Source organism: Coturnix japonica, chromosome 23 (genome assembly GCF_054131305.1).
Source record: "Coturnix japonica strain WE chromosome 23, WE-NBRP24, whole genome shotgun sequence".
Taxonomy (NCBI): Eukaryota; Metazoa; Chordata; class Aves; order Galliformes; family Phasianidae; genus Coturnix; species Coturnix japonica.
This window is the reverse complement of record NC_140685.1, coordinates 5,314,548-5,333,804: the sequence shown is the minus strand read 5'-3', so window position 1 is coordinate 5,333,804 and position 19,257 is coordinate 5,314,548. Positions and strand designations below refer to the sequence as shown.

The window sequence follows — 19,257 nt, the reverse complement described above, 5'->3', positions numbered from 1 at the left end:
GGTGGGCAGGGCTATACCCGCGGAGTCACAAGCCTTCAACATGTCGCTGAGGTACTGGGTTGTGGGGGAATGGGGCTGGGGGTAACAAGGGGAGACGCGGGTACATTATGGGTGGTGGGAGGATGTGGGCAGGGGGGTGGGGAACGGGACCAGGGGGTCCGAGAGTGGGTTGAGGGTGGTGGGGGTACGACAAGACTGGGGTAGGGCTGGAAGCTCTCAGGCAGAAGAGCTGAGAGGGGGGACAGGATTGGGGGGACGGGAAAGGTGAAACAAGACAGACACCAGGCAGCTGGGGCTGGGGGATCCAAGAGCAGGGTGGGCTGAGGGGGTGACGAGACCAGGAACCAGCTTTAAGTGCTGTGAGACCAGATTGAACATGGCCAGGTCAGGGAGACGCCTGGGCCACTGTGGCCCTTCTCGCGTGCTTTCCCCATGACAACACAGGGACTTCCTACAGCACCGCAAAGGCTGGACACGAGTTTGAAATCCCACGGGCAACTCCAGGCTCCATACAGGCTCAGGCAGCTCCATTCCAGGCAGCAACGCGGAACAGAAGCCAACTGCCACACTCAGCTTCCTGTTTTCCTGCTGATTGCAGCCTGAGTGAGATTCGTGAGTATGTGCAGAAGTTCCATGGCACAATAATGAACTTTAAAAAGCAGCAGAGGTTCTGCCTGAGGCTCGGGGGGCTGGAGGGCTCCTTCTATGAAGGGCAGGAGGAGCTGAAGGAGTACTGTGAGGTGCTCTACCTGAAGAAGCCCACCAGGATGGAGGTGGTGGGCACAGTGGATGACGTGCCCTGCCTGGCCACGGGGCAGCAGCTCGTCATCCTTGTTGCTGAGACCAAGGAGGTGTATGCTTATGAGGAGGATACGCTGCACAAGGTTGCCAAGAATATGACAGAGTTCATGGAGATTGGGCTGCAGAACCTAGGGAAAGAAGTCTACCACTGCGGAGAGAACATAAAAGCAATGGTGAGCTGGAGGGTGTGGGTTAAAGCCAATGACAGATGCAGCCTGAGTGGGGTGTTGTGCCTGGGTCTGCTATGGCACCTGGGTCTGCTATGGCACCGATCCTACCTGCACCAGTTTCTAACTGCTCCTTGGCTGCTCTCCCAACAGAGTGAACGGGAACGGGACAGAGACCCAACAATCCAGCAGCTGAGGCAGAGTGCTCAGCACTTCCTTGAGAGTGGGAAGAAGGAGTTCCAGCACGTCCTGGGCTCGCTGGAGAAAAAATCTGTTGTTGCTCATTAAATGTGTGCGTGACAAGGAAGTAGCTGGGGCAGAAGTGAACTATGTACCTGCATACGTTATCTGTCTTACTCATATCTGTCTTAACATGTAAACACCTGAGGGGTGGTGACTCTGCCACCTCCCTGGGCAGCTTGTTCTAACAGATCATAGTTCTTTCTGATAAACTCTTCCTCATATTCGTTCTGGAATCACTTCAGGGCATCACCTCTCATCCTATTGGTTTTGACTGGAAGGAGAAGATAACTCCCATTTCACTAGAAACTCCTTTCATGGAGATAAGGATATAATGAAAATCCGCCTTGGTCTTCTTCCAGATTAAAACCTTGTGAATTTGCCCTTAAAATTACACTTTTAATGGTTAATCATTTTGTAAGCCTGCGTACTTTCCTGCACAAATAAAAACTCGCTTTACACAAACATTAAAGATGTTAAACATACAGGATCTTGAAGCGTGTTTTTTTCTGTGGTGGTGTCAGCCAACTTTTAGTCATATCACGAGGGGTCTTTCCAGCTTCCCCATTTAAGTGGGAACAGAAAGTGTTCTGTGAAACAAGGGAAGTTTGTTTCTGTTCTGAAATCTGTTTGGAAATTTACTTGGTGCAGGCTGATAGTCTGTTAGAAACAGTGAAGCTGAACCTGTCATTGTATCAGGAGAGGTAACAATCAGGGAGCCAGGGCAGTGCCTCCACACCAGGGTCAGCGTGCTCCAGCTGCCAGCACTGAGCACTCCCTCATTTAAAGCCCCCTGAGCATTGCTTACTGGGTGGGCACAGCAACTCAATCACTCACTCTCCCCATGTAGTGCAAGGGGCAGAATTGGAAGGAAACAAGCATAAGAAATAGAGTTGACATAAAGCCAAGTTACCATGCAAAGCGGGTGTCTGTAGGTCAGATCCCCCTAAAACAGGTTCCCCAGAGTAGGCTACGCATGAACACATATCAGTGGGTTTGGATATTTCCCTGGTCTCCCCAGGACAGAGGAGGAGCACCTCCCTTGCCCTGCTGGCCTTTCTCCTTACTCCAGCATGGTGCCACATGGCACGGAATATCCCTTTGGTCATTAAGGGTCAGTAGTCCTGGCTGTGACACCCACTTCCACAGAAACCCGCACCCAGGGCTTGGCACAGCAGCACCAGGAGGGTGCAGAGGGCACACCCTGCTAGTCCCGACAGTGACGTGTCTCTTAGATTTGCGCTTCATTTATGGAGAAATGAAAGTGCAGAGATTTGCCACTCCTTTGCACGGCTCTTCCATTGCACGCTAGTGGGGCAGGGCACTTTCAGAGCCGCCATATCAGCAGCGGGTCAAGCACGGGGTTAAAGTCAACGTCGTGTCTCCCGGTGGCGTTCCTCCTGTTGGTGCTGGTGCTTTTCTCCACGCATCCTACGTGTGCCCTGAGGAGTGCTCACAGCACAGGAGAAGGACAGCACGGCGGTAGCAGAAGTTGGAGCTTTCCCAGAGCACTGCGGAAGGTCTTGGGGCAGCTGCTGCACCGCACACCAGTGACCACAGACCATCAGCCAGAGGAGGGTGTTACAGCAGGAGTGTCACCAAGCACTGCGGTGGTGCAGGACTGCACGGTTTTGCTAACAGCGGTGTCCTCAAGTTGAGTTCGGTGGCTGAAGAGCTGAAGGCAGCGCAGACTCTAAGGACCCTTTGCCTCTGCCAAGTAAGTGCCATTGCTTGTATCTATCTCCATTGATGGGTTTGTCTGTGCTTGCTGGGAGGAGCGCAATGGGATGGCTTGGGAATGGAAGATGTGCACAGCAAAGCTGCCCCATCCCAAAGCTGGATGCTCCAAGCTGTGTGTGGCACTGAGGGCACTCAGCTTTGGTGATCCCCACCTTGCTTCTGCTCTGACCTCGCTGCTTTCCTACAGCCCCACAGACCAGAATCCAAGAGCTGCAGCACAAGGCTCTGTGAACACAATGAACCAAAACCAGGTGGGTGAAGAAGCCTGTCCCTTCTCCTTGGGAGACAGGGAGAGGTGTTCTCACTTGGGGACTGCTGCTGGTCACTCTGTAGCAGCTTGGCCAGCAGGTAGCAGAGGTGCCATGTAGAGATGCTGAGGGACACCCCAAGCCCATGCAGTGCCATCAAGTGTGCAGTGGGGCTGGGAACAGGGGGTCTGTTCAGCACTGCACTACTGAGCTTCCTCTCCCTCCCACAGAATCCTGGCCATTCTGGATTTAAGAACCCTGCATGGTAAGTTGGAGCCTCACACCTCCTTGTGCCCCTCTCCCTGGCCATGCAGGGCGATGGGACGACTGCTTGTCCTGCTGCTTGGGGTAATCCCAACACAGGCACCATGCGCTCCTTTCTGTTCCCACAGGCTGCTGGCACTTAAAGAAGAGAGGGAAAAACTCCAGCTGCTGATGAGTGGGAATATATTCATCAGAATGTTCTTGGGTTTGCTGGATAGGTGGCAGCCACCTGAAAACATCAGAGAGCAATGCGAAAACATCAAAAAGCAATACATGGAAAAGGTCAGCCTGTGCTTCACCACCAACCTGATGGCCCTTCTGTGGCCTCTGCACTGCTGTGTGTCCCATCTGAGGTGGGGAAACTCTGGTGGCATCATCCCCACAGCAGTGGCTCAATTGTGGGTGTGAGGGTCTGCAGGGAACAGAGTGGGAGCCCGGATCCCACTGTTCCCTACTTGTGCAGAGAGCTGCTGCATGGTGTGGAGTGACTGCATGGAGCACAGGATGCAGAAAAGGGCCACTCACGGCAGTAGGGAGCAGCTCTGGGGCAGCGAGCAGCTGTAGCAGAGGCCATCACAGGGGGATCTACTGTGCATTCAGGGATGGCTCAGCACTGGGTTTCTGCTTGCCAACAGGTGCTGCACACAGTGTTCTTCTTTGGAAGGCTGAATCAGAGGCAGATGAGACCCAATGAGTTCCTAGACAACGACACTTTCAAGCATCTGCAGAAGATGTTCCCCCTGTCATTCCAGCAGTACAGCACCCACCTGCCCAGCCTGACACCATACTCCATCGTGCTGCAATTTGTGAGTACTCCAGAGCCGAGCGCGGGGTTGGGGTAGGGCAGGTGTGTGACAAATGCAGCACGCTGTGGGCACATCCTGGCAGTGCAGCCCAGCAGGCAGCAAGACAGGCAGCAGGACTTCTCTCTTGTACTTTTCAAGTCACCGTAAGCAGTACAGAGCAGCTGGTGCTAATGGACTCAGGGGAACAGAGAACTAGTTCTAACTTTGTCTTTCAAGACCACACTCACCCCCTTTCCTGCAAGATATTGATTCCTGGGGAGTGAAACAGACAAGGAGGGGTCTGTACTGAGATCTGTGTCTGTTCCCAGGGCAGTGAAGTAGCAGGATGCCGCACCAGAAATGAAATGGAGTCTTTCTTGCGTGAATTTAATAAAACTGTGGAAAATGCAGTGAACAGGACACCCGACCTGAGCTTCAGTAATTACACCTTCAAAGCTGCAGTTGTCGCTTACAGCTCCTACAGAGAACCCGGAAAACCTCAGAATGAAGCAGGCTTCCCACTCTTTTATGGAGCATCTCTCTCCTGCAAAGGGTGGATAGAGAAGATGATCATGATTAGCATCCTGTGCCTAAGGACGTGGCACAAAGCGGTGGCGTTCGCTGTGTACCACGGGAAGGACAGTCTGGCCATTGTCTTTCCCGAGGAAGTGCAGTGCTGCGCCTTCTACTACAAGAATGGAGACTTCTTGGAAAAGGCACCTTGCGTGAACTGCAGAACGATGTATAGAGTCGACTTCCAGCCATATGAGGGTGACAACAGGGAGAAAGTTGGTTGGCCGCATGGAAACTGTGCTGAGAATGAGTGCCTGAGCAAGCTGCTGCTCGGTGTGCCACGGCTGCAGGAGAGGCTCACCACGACACACAGTCCCCAACAGCCAAACGACTACACGGCCATCGAGAAAGAGTTTGCAGACATCATAGAAGGAGATGTTAGAAATCAGCTTAAAGGCCTACTTCAGAAAAAGGGTTTTCCTCGTGATCTGCAGTACTTTGAACCATAGTGAGTGCTGGAGAGGCAGATGCTGAGCTGTGTATCAGCACAACACCCCTGAGCCGCTGTATTCCTGCATACTCCCATGGGTCACCCCACTGAGCTACGGATGGTGCAGGGCATGTGAGGTCAGAGCAGCTGAGAGCCCCAAACATTGCAACCACTCCAGCCCCAGAAGGTAACAGCGTGGGAAGGAGGAGGGCCCTCTCACTCCACCTTTATGCTGCCTCCAAACCCAGCTACATGCTCGTGCCAGCTGGTTGTGCTCAAATGGGGTGAGGATGCAGCCTGGCTCCATGTCCTGCAAACAGCACAGTGGTGGGATACCCATTTGCCCCTTGCTAGACTCCAGCACACAGAGCTTTGCTTTTCACCTGCGTAAATAAACATATCTCTGATTTTCAATTACTTACCTGGTGATTTGCAACAATGCCTGTACATCATGAATCCCCCTCCTTTCACCTCTGTGCAGCTCCAAAGCCAACAGTCCCGCCTTCAGGGACCATCCATTTGCAGAGCTCCATCTTGCTCTGGATGCAAGCAGCCAGCAGGGCCCATGCAGGTGACACTCCTTCAGCTGGGGGCTCACAGCCTGTAGGGGGAAGGGCCATAGCACTCCGAGGCACACTGAGAAGTGCTGCAGGATTGCTTGGAGACAGAGATGCTGCAGATGCACACAGAGATGGCTCGGGTGTATGTTTCAGTTTTACCATGGCGTACCGAGGTGCTGCCGCCTGCCATCAGCTCATCACACTACACAGGTGCTGGGGCCAGGTCAGCTCGAGTCCCTGAGGGTGGCCTGAAGCCACTGCAGGACATCAGCCAGACCAGTGCCATCGCGTGCACTGATTTCCAGGATGGTGATGGGCTGCGTGGCACAGGAGACGATGTCCTGCATGCGGAACAGCGACTTCATCTCCACCAGCGACATGTAGCAGGGCAGGTCGCTATGATGGGAGGGGGCACGCATTAACCACACTGCATTAACACACCCACAGCAGCACCACATTAGCAGGGCCCATCAGGGCCCAACAACACAGGAACCACGGCACCCCGATGCCCTCCTTACATCTTGTTGAAGAGGATGAGCACGGGCACGGCCGCGAGCTGCTCTGAGGAGAGGAGGGACAGCAGCTGGACACAGGACGAGGAGACCTGGGTCGGGTTGGCTGCATCGATCACGAACTGCACAGAGGAACGGAACAGGCGCTGGGTGTTGGGGGGGCGGTGAGGGGCGCGGCTCCATCCCGCATCCCGGCCGTGCTCACCATCACGGCCCCGCACTCCCCGTAGTAGCTGGGCCAGATGGGGCCCATGCAGCCGCCCAGCTCCCGCAGCGTCACCCTCCGGTGCAGCGTCAGGTCGGTCAGGTTCGTACCCACCGTGGGCAGCGTGGCCGGGGGTTCGCCCAGCTCCTTGGCCCCGTCCCGGGAGCACAGCCGTGCCGGTGTGTTAAGGGAAAGACAGGAGTAGAAGCTCACACCCCCCCATACCCAGCCCATCTCCCCCAGCTCGCCCGGATATTGCGGAGCCGTTTCCCCAGCAGACTCTTGCCGACGCCCGTGGCCCCCAGCAGCAGACACGTGGTTACCGGCAGCACCGCGCCCGCCATCACGGCCCCGCCGGAAGCGGCGCGCGCCCCCACGCCGGAAGGCGGAAGTAGCCGAAGCCGGAAGTGGCGGCGGGCAGGGACAGGGGCGGCCCGGCGGCGGCGACGAGCAGCATGGGGCGCGGCGGGGGAACGTTCGAGCGGCTGTTGGGTGAGGGCACAGCCCGCCCGTGCGATGCGCCGCCCGGCAGGGCCGGCCCCGTGCAGCTCAGTGCTCTGTATCGGGCCGGGCCCGGGAGCTACGGCTGGGCCGCGGCGGTGGGAGGGGAGAGGGGGAGGCGTGACGGGGCCCGGTGTTGCGGTTCCCCCGGTGTAAGCGGGGCTTTGTCTTCAATCCGCGGGGCATCATGGCTGCCGCCTTACTCGGGCCCTGCGGCCGCCGCTTGCTGCAGTCTCAGGGGGGTCGCGGTTCTTTGCAGATAAGGCCACGAGCCAGCTCCTGCTGGAGACCGACTGGGAATCCATCCTGCAGATCTGCGACATGATCCGCCAGGGAGACACCCAGTAAGCGCCCTCTGCTTCGGTTTGAGCTGTGAGCACGGCTCTGATGGCCTGCATAAGGTGAAACACTGTCAGCCTGCAGGATGCTGCTCGCTGTGCCATTAGAAAAGCATTAAGAGGCAGCACAGCTCAGTGTTGTGCAGTACCCTTCCCGATGTTAGTAACTGCAGGTTATACCTGGCTTGAAATCAATAGAGAAGCTCGATCTTGAATACGTGCATTCCTCTTCCCAGTTTTCCTTGTGGGAAATTGGGTGCACCATGAGCTAACTTTACTCTTCTGTTACTGGGAGGGTGATAGGTTATGTTGGTAGATTCTTCTTTATGTAGGTGTGTCTGCTTTCCTTCTCTGTCCAGAGCAAAATACGCAGTCAATGCCATCAAGAAGAAGGTCAATGACAAGAATCCCCACGTGGCGCTCTATGCGTTGGAGGTAACTTCAGCCCAAACCTCCTGTGACTTAAGGGCCCAGTTCACAGGCCAGGGATCTTCCCATCTCTTCTAAGCCTGCCTTCTGCTCTAGTGTGGAGGCTTCAGGAGTGATTGTGTTTTTCATTCAGCCTTGGAATGAGCCTTTGAGAGACTGACTTTGTCGATCTGTCTGCTTGCCCCTTGGTTATTAAATAGTAGTGGTATAAATGACCTTGTGAAATTGAAACATAGCCTATGTTCCAGCCTCATGGTGTGGTTTTCTCCAAATTGATGCTTCCTTAACTTGAATTGTTACTTAAATAGTGCCCCATTTGTGCACCTGCTGCAAGAGCCTGTAACTGGTGCTGAAATGCAGCTCTTTTGTTCATTCCTTATAAACAGAGAAGGAGGAAAGTGACAGACTAATGCTTTCCTTTGCACTTACAGGTCATGGAGTCTGTGGTTAAAAACTGTGGCCAAACAGTTCATGATGAGGTAGCCAACAAACAAACAATGGAGGAACTGAAAGAAATACTCAAGGTAAATGTATGTTATTTTACTTCAGTTTTTGAATGTAGTTGCAAAAGAGGCAATGAAAGGAGAAAATGTGCATGTTCTACATTTTGTTTTCTGTGTGTAAGGAACAAAAGGGAAACTGGAAATCTTTTGCAGAGAAAAACAACCTGTACCTGTATCACTTGTCAGTTTGATAAGATGTGATGCCTGCAGGAGCTCCTTATGTCTCAGGACTGGAGACTTCCAAAAGTGAGGTGCAAATAAGAACTTGTCTTCAGTTCCCAGTCCCAGGAACAACAATGCACAGACAGGAGCTTGTTAGAGTGATGCTGTTACTTTGTTACAGTCCCTATCTTCTTCCAGAAATAGACAAGCAGATGACCCAGATATTTGTGGAGTGAGCTGTGCTAGTCCCGTCATCTTATGTAATGTAGCAGAGCGTCACTCTTCTGTCATTTTCCTGCTGGGGGCTGACTCAGTCTTTATGCAGTATCTTCTATTAAACTTGGAATGCTGCTGCGATGTGAAGGCCAGGTGTAGTAGTGCAGCCACTCCAGGCACTGAAGAAATCAGACTGGATTGGATTGAGAGATTTTGTGATGCTCTCCAGTCCTTACCTACCTCAGCAGTTCCATAACAGTTGCAGACCCATTTTCATCCTATACTGGGTCCTTTGCTGCTTGTGAACACCTGTTTAACATGACCTTTGTTCTGGTGAGGCTTGGGGCTGTGCCATTTGTGCAAAGCAGGATTTTGACAGTTCTTCTACAAGTTTGGAGCGCTGGGAAGTATCACTAAGTCATACTGTGTGGGCTGAGTTCTCAGCTGAAATAGGAGCTTAGCAATGCCTGTCTGCTTCCTGGATGACTTCTGGAGAAACCAGTCATGTGAGCAGGCCATGACTCGGTCAGCTGATGACAGGGTGCACTTAAAGGCTGACTGGGATAAGAGTGGGCTTGCCAAGTTTCCTGTTCTTGAGCTGTGACACAACTGCCCCTGCTTCCAAAGGGCAGGCTTTCCAGCTGTTCTTATTGCATCGTATCCATGGTAGCTTTGAATACTAATAGGCAGGAGTCTCTGAGCTGGAGCTGCTGACAGCTAGGCACAAAAAGCCTCTTGCTTTGTGTTTGTGGTGTCCTATCAGAAGTGGGGTGAATCAGATTGTGCTGTCCTGCCCAGCTGGGTATACAGGTTTTGGAGTATAGGATGATCAGTTTTTGTGAGAAGGTAAACAAGAATGTTGGCAGACCAGTGCTTACACTTCCCCTGGGGAGCAACTATACAAGCCTCTGTAGATGTTTAACAAAAGCATTATGATTACATCCCTTTTTAAGATGACTTGTGCCATTCTGAAGGATGTCTTTGTGCTTATGCTGAAGTGAGGAAGTGGGAAAGCTGAAGGAGGTGTAGTCCTTGCTGTAGATTGCTCTGATTGCAGCATGCTTGCACAAGTCCTCCAAGTTCCTCTCTCTGTAAACAGAATTTGATGCATGTTCTGCATTTCAGGGACATTTTCTCAGATTTCTTTTTTTCTTCCCCTTTACTGTGCAGAGGCAAGTGGAAACAAGTGTCCGCAGTAAGATTCTGAACCTTATCCAGGCCTGGGCTCATGCCTTCCGCAATGAGCCCAAGTACAAGGTGGTGCAGGACACCTATCAGATAATGAAGGTTGAAGGTGAGGATGCTGGGGAAAAAGGTGGGTGGACAGCTGCCAAGCAGATCTGCTTTAGAGAAGCTTTGCAGAAGGAGTGGGCTTTGGGTCTCAGCTTGGCGTTGGTGAAATCTGGACTTAAGAGATTCTGTGTGCAGGAGAAGCCTTTCACAATGAAACACTGTCTATTCTCCTACAGGTCATGTATTTCCAGAGTTCAAGGAAAGTGATGCCATGTTTGCTGCAGAAAGGGTGAGCTTCACTGCTGGGGAAGGGAGCTGGCACTGCAGGACAGACCCTCCTGTTGTAGCCCAAAAGATACTAAATCTTCAGTTCTTGCTTTCTTCTGTTTCACTCAGAGCAGACCTTGCTGGGTGCATATTGCTCCACCTGGGCAATTTGGCCTAAGATGGCTCAGAGGAATGGGACAGTTGACCCTGTCCTGGTCAATTAGTCTCATCTTGCTAAGTGCCTGTAGCAACTAGGCAGATCAGTACAATGGGAAAGGCATTATAACAAAGGTGTGATGACAAAAGGGCTGGCATTATATAGAGGTGCTATAAAGAAAATGAAGAAGATAGCTCACTTGTATCAGATCCTAGGTTCACAGGGGAAAGCTTCACCAGGGAGGGATCTCCAAGAAGAAATCCATCCCCAGTGCCAGTCAGCCTTTAAATGAGGTGTAAGAGAGGTACAGCCAGGCTTCACCCCTTCTGGTCACACAGCTGAATTGCCTTCACTTGTGCTCCCAGGGCTGTCTGGGTCCCTTCCCCGGGGTGCTCAATCAGTGGTTCAGGCCATGTCTCACCAGTTACCATACAGCACCCTTACAGAAAGGATCTACTCAGTGGCTTTCCAGCAGTATGGCAGATTGAACTTGGTAGCAGGATGTGGCTAAAGTGATTGCTGAAATCCTGCTTACTGGGAAAGTGTCACAATCTAGTAACGTGAGAGGTGACCACTTGCAAGGACCAATATTCCATAGAACTGAAAATGCTTTCTTCCTGTTTCATTTGTGACAGCTTTAGTTAGTCAGAGAAAAGGCTCTGTGGAGCCACCATCCTTGAGACATTGCTCCTTTCCTCACACAAGTTTCTTCAAACCCAACAGGCTCCAGACTGGGTGGATGCTGAGGAGTGTCACAGGTGTCGAGTGCAGTTTGGTGTGGTGACACGGAAGGTGGGTGCTATTCCTGCCTTTCTGGGTTCCCTGGTCTTTTGCAGCCCCTCCAGAAAGTACAAGACTCCTTGAGCCTGTGTGGAATTGTATCTGGGTGGGAACATGTTCCTGTCTGAGTGAACTTGTCCAGCAATGAAGAAGTGTCTCACTACCACACTGATGTCTCCCATCTTTTCCAGCATCACTGCAGGGCCTGTGGGCAGATCTTCTGTGGCAAGTGTTCCTCCAAGTATTCCACCATCCCCAAGTTCGGGATTGAGAAAGAAGTGAGAGTGTGTGAGCCCTGTTATGAGCATCTCAACAAGTCAGTACCCTTTGTGGCATGTTTTTTTTCTTTCAACAGCTGGTACTATGAGGAGAGAAACTGGGCATGGAGCCGTCTCTCCAAAGAGCAGTGCAAAGGGTTTCCCAAGCTGTGCAGGCTGTCTGGGTTTTTTCCTTCTGGGAATGGGTTTTACAGCTGTTATGTTGTGCAGAACTGGGGCTCCAGTGCCGAGAAAGAAGCTCATTCTGCACTGTCACATCTTTCTGGCTACAGGAAAGCTGAGGGTAAAGCTGCTGCCGCCTCTGAACTGCCCCCTGAGTACTTGACTAGCCCCCTCTCTCAGCAGTCCCAGGTCAGTGACTCCCCTCACTAGCTGACTAGTGATCGTGGCCTACTTGTTGATCCCCTTAGTGGCCAGTTCCTCATCTCTCTACTTGCAGCTGCCCCCAAAGCGTGATGAGACAGCTCTGCAAGAAGAGGAAGAGCTCCAGCTAGCCATTGCCTTGTCTCAGTCAGAGGCCGAGGAGAAGGAGAGGATGGTTTGTATCTTGGCATCTGGGAGTGTATTTTGCTATACAGCCCAGATTCACCCAGTGTGCTGCTGACTGGGATGAATCTGGACAGTCTCTGTTTGGATTTTCTCACTTTTTTTCTTTTTTCCCCTACCCTTTTTGCAGAGGCAGAAGACAAGTTACTCCATGTACCCAAAGGCTGAGCCCACACCCGTCACATCGTCAGCTCCGCCGGTGGGCACGCTCTATTCCCCACCTGTGGTACGTTCACAGGAGCCTCTGAGCATGAGGTAGCTGGGCACAGGCCAGTTCCACAGCCCAGCTCTGCCCTGCTTATGTCAGATTTCATCCCAAAGAGAACAGTTTTGCCCCCGTCAGTCCATTGATTTTTCACAAAATGTTTTTGGCTGGAAAATCAGCTGGTGTTTAGATGCCTCTGCTGCTGGCATGTCGCTCAGGTGCACAGGAGCTGTAGTCTGTACCTGGTTGAAGGAGATGGTGGTACCCCTCTCATTCTGGTGTTCAGCACTGGTAGTTGTGCATGGGCAGGACAGCTTGTGTGAGCTGCAGTTTTCTGGTTTCTCTAAACTGGATTATCTGTTCACCTCTTTCCAGAATTCTTCTGCTCCCCTGGCTGAGGACATCGAGCCTGAGGTAAGGATGCAGGACCGATGAGTCCATAGTGCAGAGCTGTTCCCAGCGGGGCCATGATGCTCATCTTCCCTCTGTTCCTGGCAGCTGGCTCGGTACCTGAACCGCAACTACTGGGAGAAGAAACAAGAGGAAGTTCGCAAGAGCCCCACCCCATCAGCACCTCTGTCTCTCACAGAGCCAGTTGCTCAGCCTGGGGAAGCCCACCCTGCCCCACTCAGTGTTGTTGAGGTAAGAGGGGCCCTGAGCCTGTGTCCAGCAGCTTGTGAGGGATGAAAAGTGCCTGACTCCCCCATGTAGCCCAGCTCCACAGAGCTGCTGCTGGCTCTTGGCATGGCTGAGCTGAGGCTGACTGCTTGCCCTGTCCTTCCAGCAGCAGTACCAGAATGGTGAGTCGGAGGAGAACCACGAGCAGTTTCTGAAGGCTCTGCAAAATGCGGTCACCACATTTGTCAACCGCATGAAGAGTAACCACATGCGAGGCCGCAGCATCACCAACGACTCTGCCGTATTGTCCCTCTTCCAGTCCATTAACAACATGCACCCCCAGCTGCTGGAGCTGCTCAACCAGCTGGATGAGCGCAGAAGTATGTGGGAGCTGGGCTGGGTGTCCTGGGGAGGAGCAGGTGGCTGCCAGGGCATCTCTCAGAGCCAGCCTTTGGCATTCCCATGACACAGCTTGTCTGGAGGGAAGCCAGAGCTGTGTGCAGGGATGGCCTGAGTGTTCTGCACTGAGAGGATCCCTGAGGCTCTCTTTCCTTCCCCAGTGTACTATGAAAGCCTGCAGGACAAACTGGCTCAGATCCGGGATGCGCGTGGTGCTCTGAATGCACTGCGGGAGGAGCATCGGGAGAAGGTGCGGCGTGCAGCAGAGGAAGCAGAACGCCAGCGCCAGATCCAGCTGGCCCAGAAGCTGGAGATAATGAGACAGAAAAAGCAGGTGAGACAGAGAAGCATTTCCAGGGTGGATCTACCTGCACACCTGTATGCACTGTGGGCCAGCCAGAGTTGGCAAGGACAGCTGTCATGACAGGAGGGAGTGCTGCTGTGTCCTAGCTTCCAGCCATCACAGCACTGGTATTGTTCCCACAGGAGTACCTGGAGATGCAGCGTCAGTTGGCCATCCAGCGACTGCAAGAGCAGGAGAAGGAGAGGCAGATGCGCCTGGAACAGCAGAAGCAGACCATCCAGATGAGAGCCCAGATGCCAGCTTTCTCACTGCCTTATGCCCAGGTCTGGCTGCTAGGCAAGAGACCCTCCTGCTGGGTCCTGGGGGCCACGATCTAAAGCTTGCTTTTCTTCCCTCAATAGCTCCAGGCCATGCCAGCAGCCAGTGGAGTGATCTACCAGCCCTCTGGGCCCACTAGCTTCCCCGGCACCTTCAGCCCCGCTGGCTCTGTGGAGGGCTCTCCCATGCACAGTGTATACATGAACCAGGCAGCACAGGGGAGCACAGGACCATATACAGCAATGCCTGTCACTGGGACAGGTACGTTAACGTGCTGATCCGGTGCAGGCAGAGGCTGAACAAAAGGCAGTTGCTTCCATCTCTGCCCTCTTCACTTCAGATCCCAATGTGGTGAATGCCTACATGTACCAACCAGGGGCAGGCAGCGGGCAGGCGGCTCAGCAGGGGCAGGCAGTGCCCACTACGACCCCAGCGTACTCGTCCTATCAGCCAGCTGCAACACAGGGCTACCAGGTAAGTGAGGGCAGCTGCTGCAGAGCAGCTGGGGCAGGGCTGGGGGTGTTTTGTGGAGCTGGTGTCTGTACTCCAACCTCAGTAGTGGTTCTCAAACCTTGAATCAGCAGGAGGAGCTGGTTGGTCTCAGAGTTGTTTTGCTGCTTTTCTTGTGGGAGTGGGCAGGGATGAGACCAGCCCTGGGCTCCCTGCTGTGCAGAGGGAAGTCATACCCTACCTGCTTCTAGAGGAGAGCCCTGCTGGTCCTAGAGCTCTTGCAGCAGAGCTGTGATGTGAGATGCAGCTGCTTGCACAACCTCTCACTGGCAGCATCTCCTTCACAGAATGCAGCATCGCAGTCACAGAGCATCCCTGCCATCTCACAGGCTCCTCAGTCAGGGGCTGTGGGCTACATGGGAAGCCAGTCGGTCTCCATGGGGTACCAGCCCTATGGCATGCAGGTGAGCATCTGGGGGTGCTGGGGGAGGGAGACTCCAGCCACTGGAGCCTTCCTGAGCCTGTGCTGCTGGGGCCAGGAATGGAGAGGCTTGGAGGTGAGGAGTCAGCAGGCTTGCCCGTGTACAGGGCTTGCTTTCTCCTCCACAATGCTGAGCCTGGAAGCCAACCTGACCCCCTTTTCCTTGCTCCTTCTAGGGCCTCATGTCGGCGCTGCCAGGCCAAGAAGCAGCACTGAGCAGCCTGCCCGCACAGCAGTCCTACCTGCCTGGGCAGCAGCCCCTGTACCAGCAGGTGAGTGCTGCCTGCGGGGCACTGGGGGTTTATGTACAGCCACTGCATAACGGTGCTGCCTCCTCTCCTCTCTTCAGATGGCCCCGGCTGGAGCCCCCCCCCAGCAGCAGCAGCAGCCCCAGCCCACGGCAGCAGCGGTGCAGCAGACACAGGGCAGCGGAGAGGCCCAGCTCATCTCGTTTGACTGAGCACTGCACAGGGGAGTGCAGGCGATGCAACGGAACACTACTCTTCATCCGGAATCACTTCACCTCGTCCTGTCCCTCAGCTCCTCCCTGTGTCCGTCCCTGACCACAAGGTGCCCGGCTTACAGCGCTGCTGCTGGTTCTTGGGGGCGCATCCCCCCTTCTCCCGTCCCTGCTTCCTCCCCCCTCTGTGCCCGGCCGGGGGCAGGAGGGATCCACCCCCCGCTCTGCTCCCCTCACCCTCCCTTCCCTCACCCCGGTTGTTACCGGAGGATCCCGAGCCACAACGGTGTCTATAATAAAGTGTGCGGAACGAACCGGCGTGTTGTGCTGTGCTGGGCGACACCTACCGGAACCAGCGAGTGCCGGCGGACCCGGCGGCTCCAGCTCCACCACCGAGACGGGGCGCTGCCGGCTAGAGCGGCCGGCGCACGCCGCGGGGGCCGCCGGGATCATCGAGCGCGGGGTAGAGCGGCGCCGTGTCCTCTGCGGCCGCCATGCTGCCCGCCGCCCGCATGGCGCTGCCGCCGCTCGTGTCCCGCCGCCCCGCGCTGTCGTGGCGCTGGAGCGCGGTGCGGCCGCTGGGCACGGGCCGAGCTCGGAGGCGCTCGGAGGCGCTGGCCGGGGAGGCGCTGGACACGGCGCCGCTGGACACGGCCGCTAAGCAGTACTCGCCCAAGGTGCGGCAGCTGGTGCGGGACATCGCGGGGCTCACGCTGCTGGAGGTCGCCGACCTGAACGCGCTGCTCAAGGTGGGTCCCGTTATGCCCGGTCCGCTATGCCCGGTCCCGCTATGCCCGGTCCCGCTATGCCCGGTCCGGCTGTGCCCGGCCCGGTTCGGCCCACCCCAACTCCTGACACCGCCGCTCTTCCTACAGGAGACGCTGAAGATCCCGGATGTGGGGGTGATGCCCGCGGGCGCCGCCGCCCACCTGCCCGCACAGGCGGCCCCGCAGGTAACGGCACCGGGGGGTGGGATGGATGGGTGGGGGCTGTGGGAGCATCACGGTGTCACCTTCACATCACCGCGGCCCTTTGCAGGACGAGGAGGAGGCCGTCCCCATGAAGAAGGAGAAGACGCATTTCTCAGTGCGGCTGACGGAGCTGAAAGCAACTGACAAAGTGAAGCTCATTAAGGAGGTGAAGAACTTTGTGCCCGGCATAAACCTCGTGCAGGTGAGGATGGGATGGGGCCACCCCGGCACAAAGCACAAAGCACAAAGCAGGCTCTGCTGCCCCAGCACAAAGCAGGCTCTGCTGCCCCAGCACAAAGCAGGCTCTGCTCATAGGGCTGCCTGCGTTCCCATCTGGTGCCCAGGGTTTTGTGCCCCTCCGAGCAGAGATGAGACCAGGCTGAAGCACAGGACTCACTGTGCCCAGTAGGCACCTTTCAGTCCCTCCCAGCTCTGAAGTGCTGAGCCCATAGCAGAAGGGGTGAAGGGGGAGGCTCAGAGCAAAGAGCTCACAGCCCTCTGTGCCAGCTTCCTTTCCTCCCAATGCAAGAGGTGCTAGGAAGCTTCCCACAGAACCTGGGGGCAGCCAGGACTTGTCACTGCAGCTGGATTTGGCCAAGCTTCTCACTGTGGAAGCCTCCAACACGCTTCCATTCTGTACTGTGATGCTTTCATGTCTTGAGGATAATAATAGCAGCACTTTCTATTTATCTGATTGCAAGGAAGCAATGCTAAGCAGTGTAAAATCCGCTTTATTATGTCACTCTGTGCCTCCTCCAAATGATTCATAACGATGTATTGTAAAACAAATAACAACAGAGACACTCTGCTCTCAGTGATGTCAGTTCCATTGGCCCTCTGGGAAATAACTGTCTGCCAGCTGGGTCAGCCTGAACGTTATGTCCCAGCAATAATTAAGATGCCGGAGCCCTCTCAACAGATATGATCAGTGGACAACTAAAAACAGTCTGGAGAGCCAATGCTAAGTCAGCATGGCACGTGGAGCCTGTAGAACAAGCTGGTTACGCTTGTGATGCAGCCACAAGTTACTTTGATTTAAAACACACGCACACAGAAATACAGCTGAAGGCTGGTTTTGCCTGTAGAGGTTGCGTTTCATGTGTAGCTGAAAAAGCATTATTGTAAGTGAGGAGCTGTCATAGGATCATAGAATGGGCTGGGTTGAAAAGGACCACAATGATCATCCAGTTCCAACCCCCTGCTGTGTGCAGGGTCACCAACCAGCAGCCCAGGCTGCCCAGAGCCACATCCAGCCTGGCCTTCAATGCCTGCAGGGATGGGGCATCCACAGCCTCCTTGGGCAACCTGTTCCAGTGTGTCACCACCCTCTGGGTGAAAAACTTCCTCCTGATATCCACCCTAAACCTCCCCTGTCTCGGTTTAAAACCATTCCCCCTTGTCCGATCACAGTTCACTCTCATAAAAGTCATATCCCTTCCTGTTTATGTGCCTCATCTGGATGAGGTGCCTTTAAACAAGATTTAAGGTGGCCTTAAGTGAAGTTTTTTTAATGGTTTGGAAGAAAGCGCTGCTGGAAACAAGCAGTGCCCTGCCCAGGGGCTGTTGGTGTGTGTGCAGCCGGGGCTATGCTGTTCTTCCATCCAGGAGATGTGAACAGCTGCTGCCCAGGGCTGAGGCTGCTTTAGAACAGAAGTTCAGTGTTAAGGGAGCAAGGATGAAAAACCTTAATTGTTCTGCATGTCCTCACTGCAGCAAACCAGAGCAGGCTGTCCTGTGCACACACAGCCATGGGCCCTTGTGAGTGCAGGCACAGCTTCATCTGCACAGCAGCACCTTGTCCCTTGCAACAAAGCATCTTCTGCCACTGCTGATACATCCTCACTGTGCTTGGCGTGTGCTGAGCTGATAAAACCAAGGGTCAGTTTTAATTCTACGCAGCACATGAGCTGGTGGCAGCTCCTGGCTCTGGAACCCCCCAGGTTTTGTTGCTGCTGTGTGGTTTGGGAGCAGCAGCTGGCAGGACTGTGCCCTCCTACCCCATTGCCTTTGCTCACTGCCCTTAAACAAGGCGTGGTACTGTTGGAAATCAGTTACAAAACTCAAGTGCTTTAATTGTTGCTGTTCTCCTCCACGTTAGAGGTTTGTATATAAAGTACTGAAAGTACCAAACTGTGCCTAAAGCAGAGTCTGTGCTGGAACTCTTTGGTCCCAGTACATTGGGCTGTGTGACATCACTCGCACAGCCATGTCCTGCACTCTGATGGCCATATTTCAGGCACACATATATAAACTAAAACATCCACGCTGAAGAAACAGCCTGGCCGGGTCAGTGGCTGCGTTAGCAGATGGTTGGTTGTGCCCTGGGCACCTTCCAGGGCTGAATGCTTGAGAGTACAGCACACATCGCATATGTACCATGCAGGAAATAGGCTGCTGCCCATTGGGAAGGCGTCTTCCAAGTGGAAGTGTTGAGCTTTAGAGCATTAGTTGGGCTTCTCTGCTCTGTTCACACACAGGTCGGGCTCATGGCATTAAATCTGTTAATCTGGTTAGCGAAAGCTGGTTTACGGATCTCATGCTTTGTACCTTCCGCAGGCAAAGAAGCTGGTGGAGTCCCTTCCGCAGGAGATCAAGGCGAACGCGTCCAAGGAGGAAGCAGAGAAGATCAAAGCAGCGCTGGAGGCAGCAGGAGGGACTGTGGTTCTGGAGTAGGCAGCTCATGTCACCCATAGGGACTCATGGAGCGGCTCCCGCTGCTGCCCGTGGTGCTCACACTGACCGAGCCGGGCCCTGGGCAGCTCCGAGTGCGAGATGCCCTCACTGCGTGCTGGGAAAGCTTTGTCCGCATGGTTCAGTACAGCGGCAGCGTGTGGTTATGTGGGGCTGCCGTTTAGTTCCGGCATCACAATGAACTCTACATTCATAAAAGCCAAGTGACAAAACCTCTGTAGAACCGTCATCTGTCAAAGCTGGGGCCGCTTCCCCCGGGTTCTGCTCGTGCTCACACGGTCACGGCGCTGGGGCAGAGCTGCTGCTTCATCACCTGCATTGCACAGCGGCTCGGTGTGCACAATATCAGTGTGCACGGTATCGGTGTGCACGGGATCGGTGTGCACAATATCAGTGTGCACGGGATCGGTGTGCAGTGCCGATAG

General features: G+C 54.4%; 5 protein-coding genes across 12 annotated transcripts; 4 read left to right on the top strand and 1 right to left on the bottom strand.

The window, feature by feature from the left end:
- Nucleotides 1-8: 8 nt before the first annotated feature.
- On the top strand, nt 9-1,693 carry LOC107322137 (uncharacterized). Of its 2 annotated transcripts, none has more exons than XM_015879832.3 (3): nt 9-51; nt 458-974; nt 1,122-1,693. In XM_015879832.3, the coding sequence occupies exons 1-3, from the start codon at nt 41-43 to the stop codon at nt 1,254-1,256; spliced, it is 663 nt and encodes a 220-aa protein (XP_015735318.1). In that variant the 5' UTR covers nt 9-40; the 3' UTR covers nt 1,257-1,693. The 2 variants fall into 2 exon arrangements, with proteins under 2 accessions (XP_015735318.1, XP_015735319.1); XM_015879833.3 differs by having other exon boundaries at nt 445-974.
- Nucleotides 1,281-5,662, top strand: LOC107322132 (uncharacterized). Of its 2 annotated transcripts, XM_015879824.3 has the most exons (6): nt 1,281-2,925; nt 3,136-3,199; nt 3,427-3,461; nt 3,589-3,742; nt 4,096-4,266; nt 4,575-5,662. In XM_015879824.3, exons 2-6 carry the CDS (start codon nt 3,185-3,187, stop codon nt 5,265-5,267), a joined length of 1,068 nt encoding a protein of 355 aa, XP_015735310.2. In that variant the 5' UTR covers nt 1,281-2,925; nt 3,136-3,184; the 3' UTR covers nt 5,268-5,662. The 2 variants fall into 2 exon arrangements, with proteins under 2 accessions (XP_015735310.2, XP_085379032.1); XM_085522906.1 differs by lacking the exon at nt 1,281-2,925 and having other exon boundaries at nt 3,014-3,199.
- ARL16 (ARF like GTPase 16) lies at nt 4,617-6,905 on the bottom strand. Of its 3 annotated transcripts, XM_085522912.1 has the most exons (6): nt 6,782-6,905; nt 6,526-6,698; nt 6,327-6,442; nt 5,978-6,204; nt 5,671-5,849; nt 4,617-4,789 (listed from the first exon to the last, which is right to left on the bottom strand). In XM_085522912.1, the coding sequence occupies exons 1-4, from the start codon at nt 6,867-6,869 to the stop codon at nt 6,033-6,035; spliced, it is 549 nt and encodes a 182-aa protein (XP_085379038.1). In that variant the 5' UTR covers nt 6,870-6,905; the 3' UTR covers nt 4,617-4,789; nt 5,671-5,849; nt 5,978-6,032. The 3 variants fall into 3 exon arrangements, with proteins under 3 accessions (XP_085379038.1, XP_085379037.1, XP_085379039.1); XM_085522911.1 differs by having other exon boundaries at nt 5,671-6,204; XM_085522913.1 differs by lacking the exon at nt 5,978-6,204.
- HGS (hepatocyte growth factor-regulated tyrosine kinase substrate) lies at nt 6,906-15,484 on the top strand. Of its 4 annotated transcripts, none has more exons than XM_015879821.3 (21): nt 6,906-7,017; nt 7,286-7,370; nt 7,724-7,799; nt 8,225-8,317; nt 9,845-9,968; nt 10,144-10,196; nt 11,055-11,123; nt 11,303-11,427; nt 11,662-11,740; nt 11,829-11,927; nt 12,066-12,161; nt 12,516-12,554; nt 12,639-12,782; nt 12,928-13,138; nt 13,319-13,491; nt 13,644-13,784; nt 13,863-14,040; nt 14,120-14,253; nt 14,577-14,693; nt 14,887-14,982; nt 15,060-15,484. In XM_015879821.3, the coding sequence occupies exons 1-21, from the start codon at nt 6,981-6,983 to the stop codon at nt 15,168-15,170; spliced, it is 2,280 nt and encodes a 759-aa protein (XP_015735307.1). In that variant the 5' UTR covers nt 6,906-6,980; the 3' UTR covers nt 15,171-15,484. The 4 variants fall into 4 exon arrangements, with proteins under 4 accessions (XP_015735307.1, XP_015735305.1, XP_085379026.1 ...); XM_015879819.3 differs by having other exon boundaries at nt 12,925-13,138; XM_085522900.1 differs by having other exon boundaries at nt 7,286-7,427.
- Nucleotides 15,485-15,630: 146 nt separating this feature from the next.
- On the top strand, nt 15,631-19,044 carry MRPL12 (mitochondrial ribosomal protein L12). Its single transcript, XM_015879839.2, has 4 exons — nt 15,631-15,919; nt 16,046-16,123; nt 16,209-16,343; nt 18,698-19,044. Exons 1-4 carry the CDS (start codon nt 15,665-15,667, stop codon nt 18,812-18,814), a joined length of 585 nt encoding a protein of 194 aa, XP_015735325.1. The 5' UTR covers nt 15,631-15,664; the 3' UTR covers nt 18,815-19,044.
- The last annotated feature ends 213 nt before the right edge of the window (nt 19,045-19,257 follow it).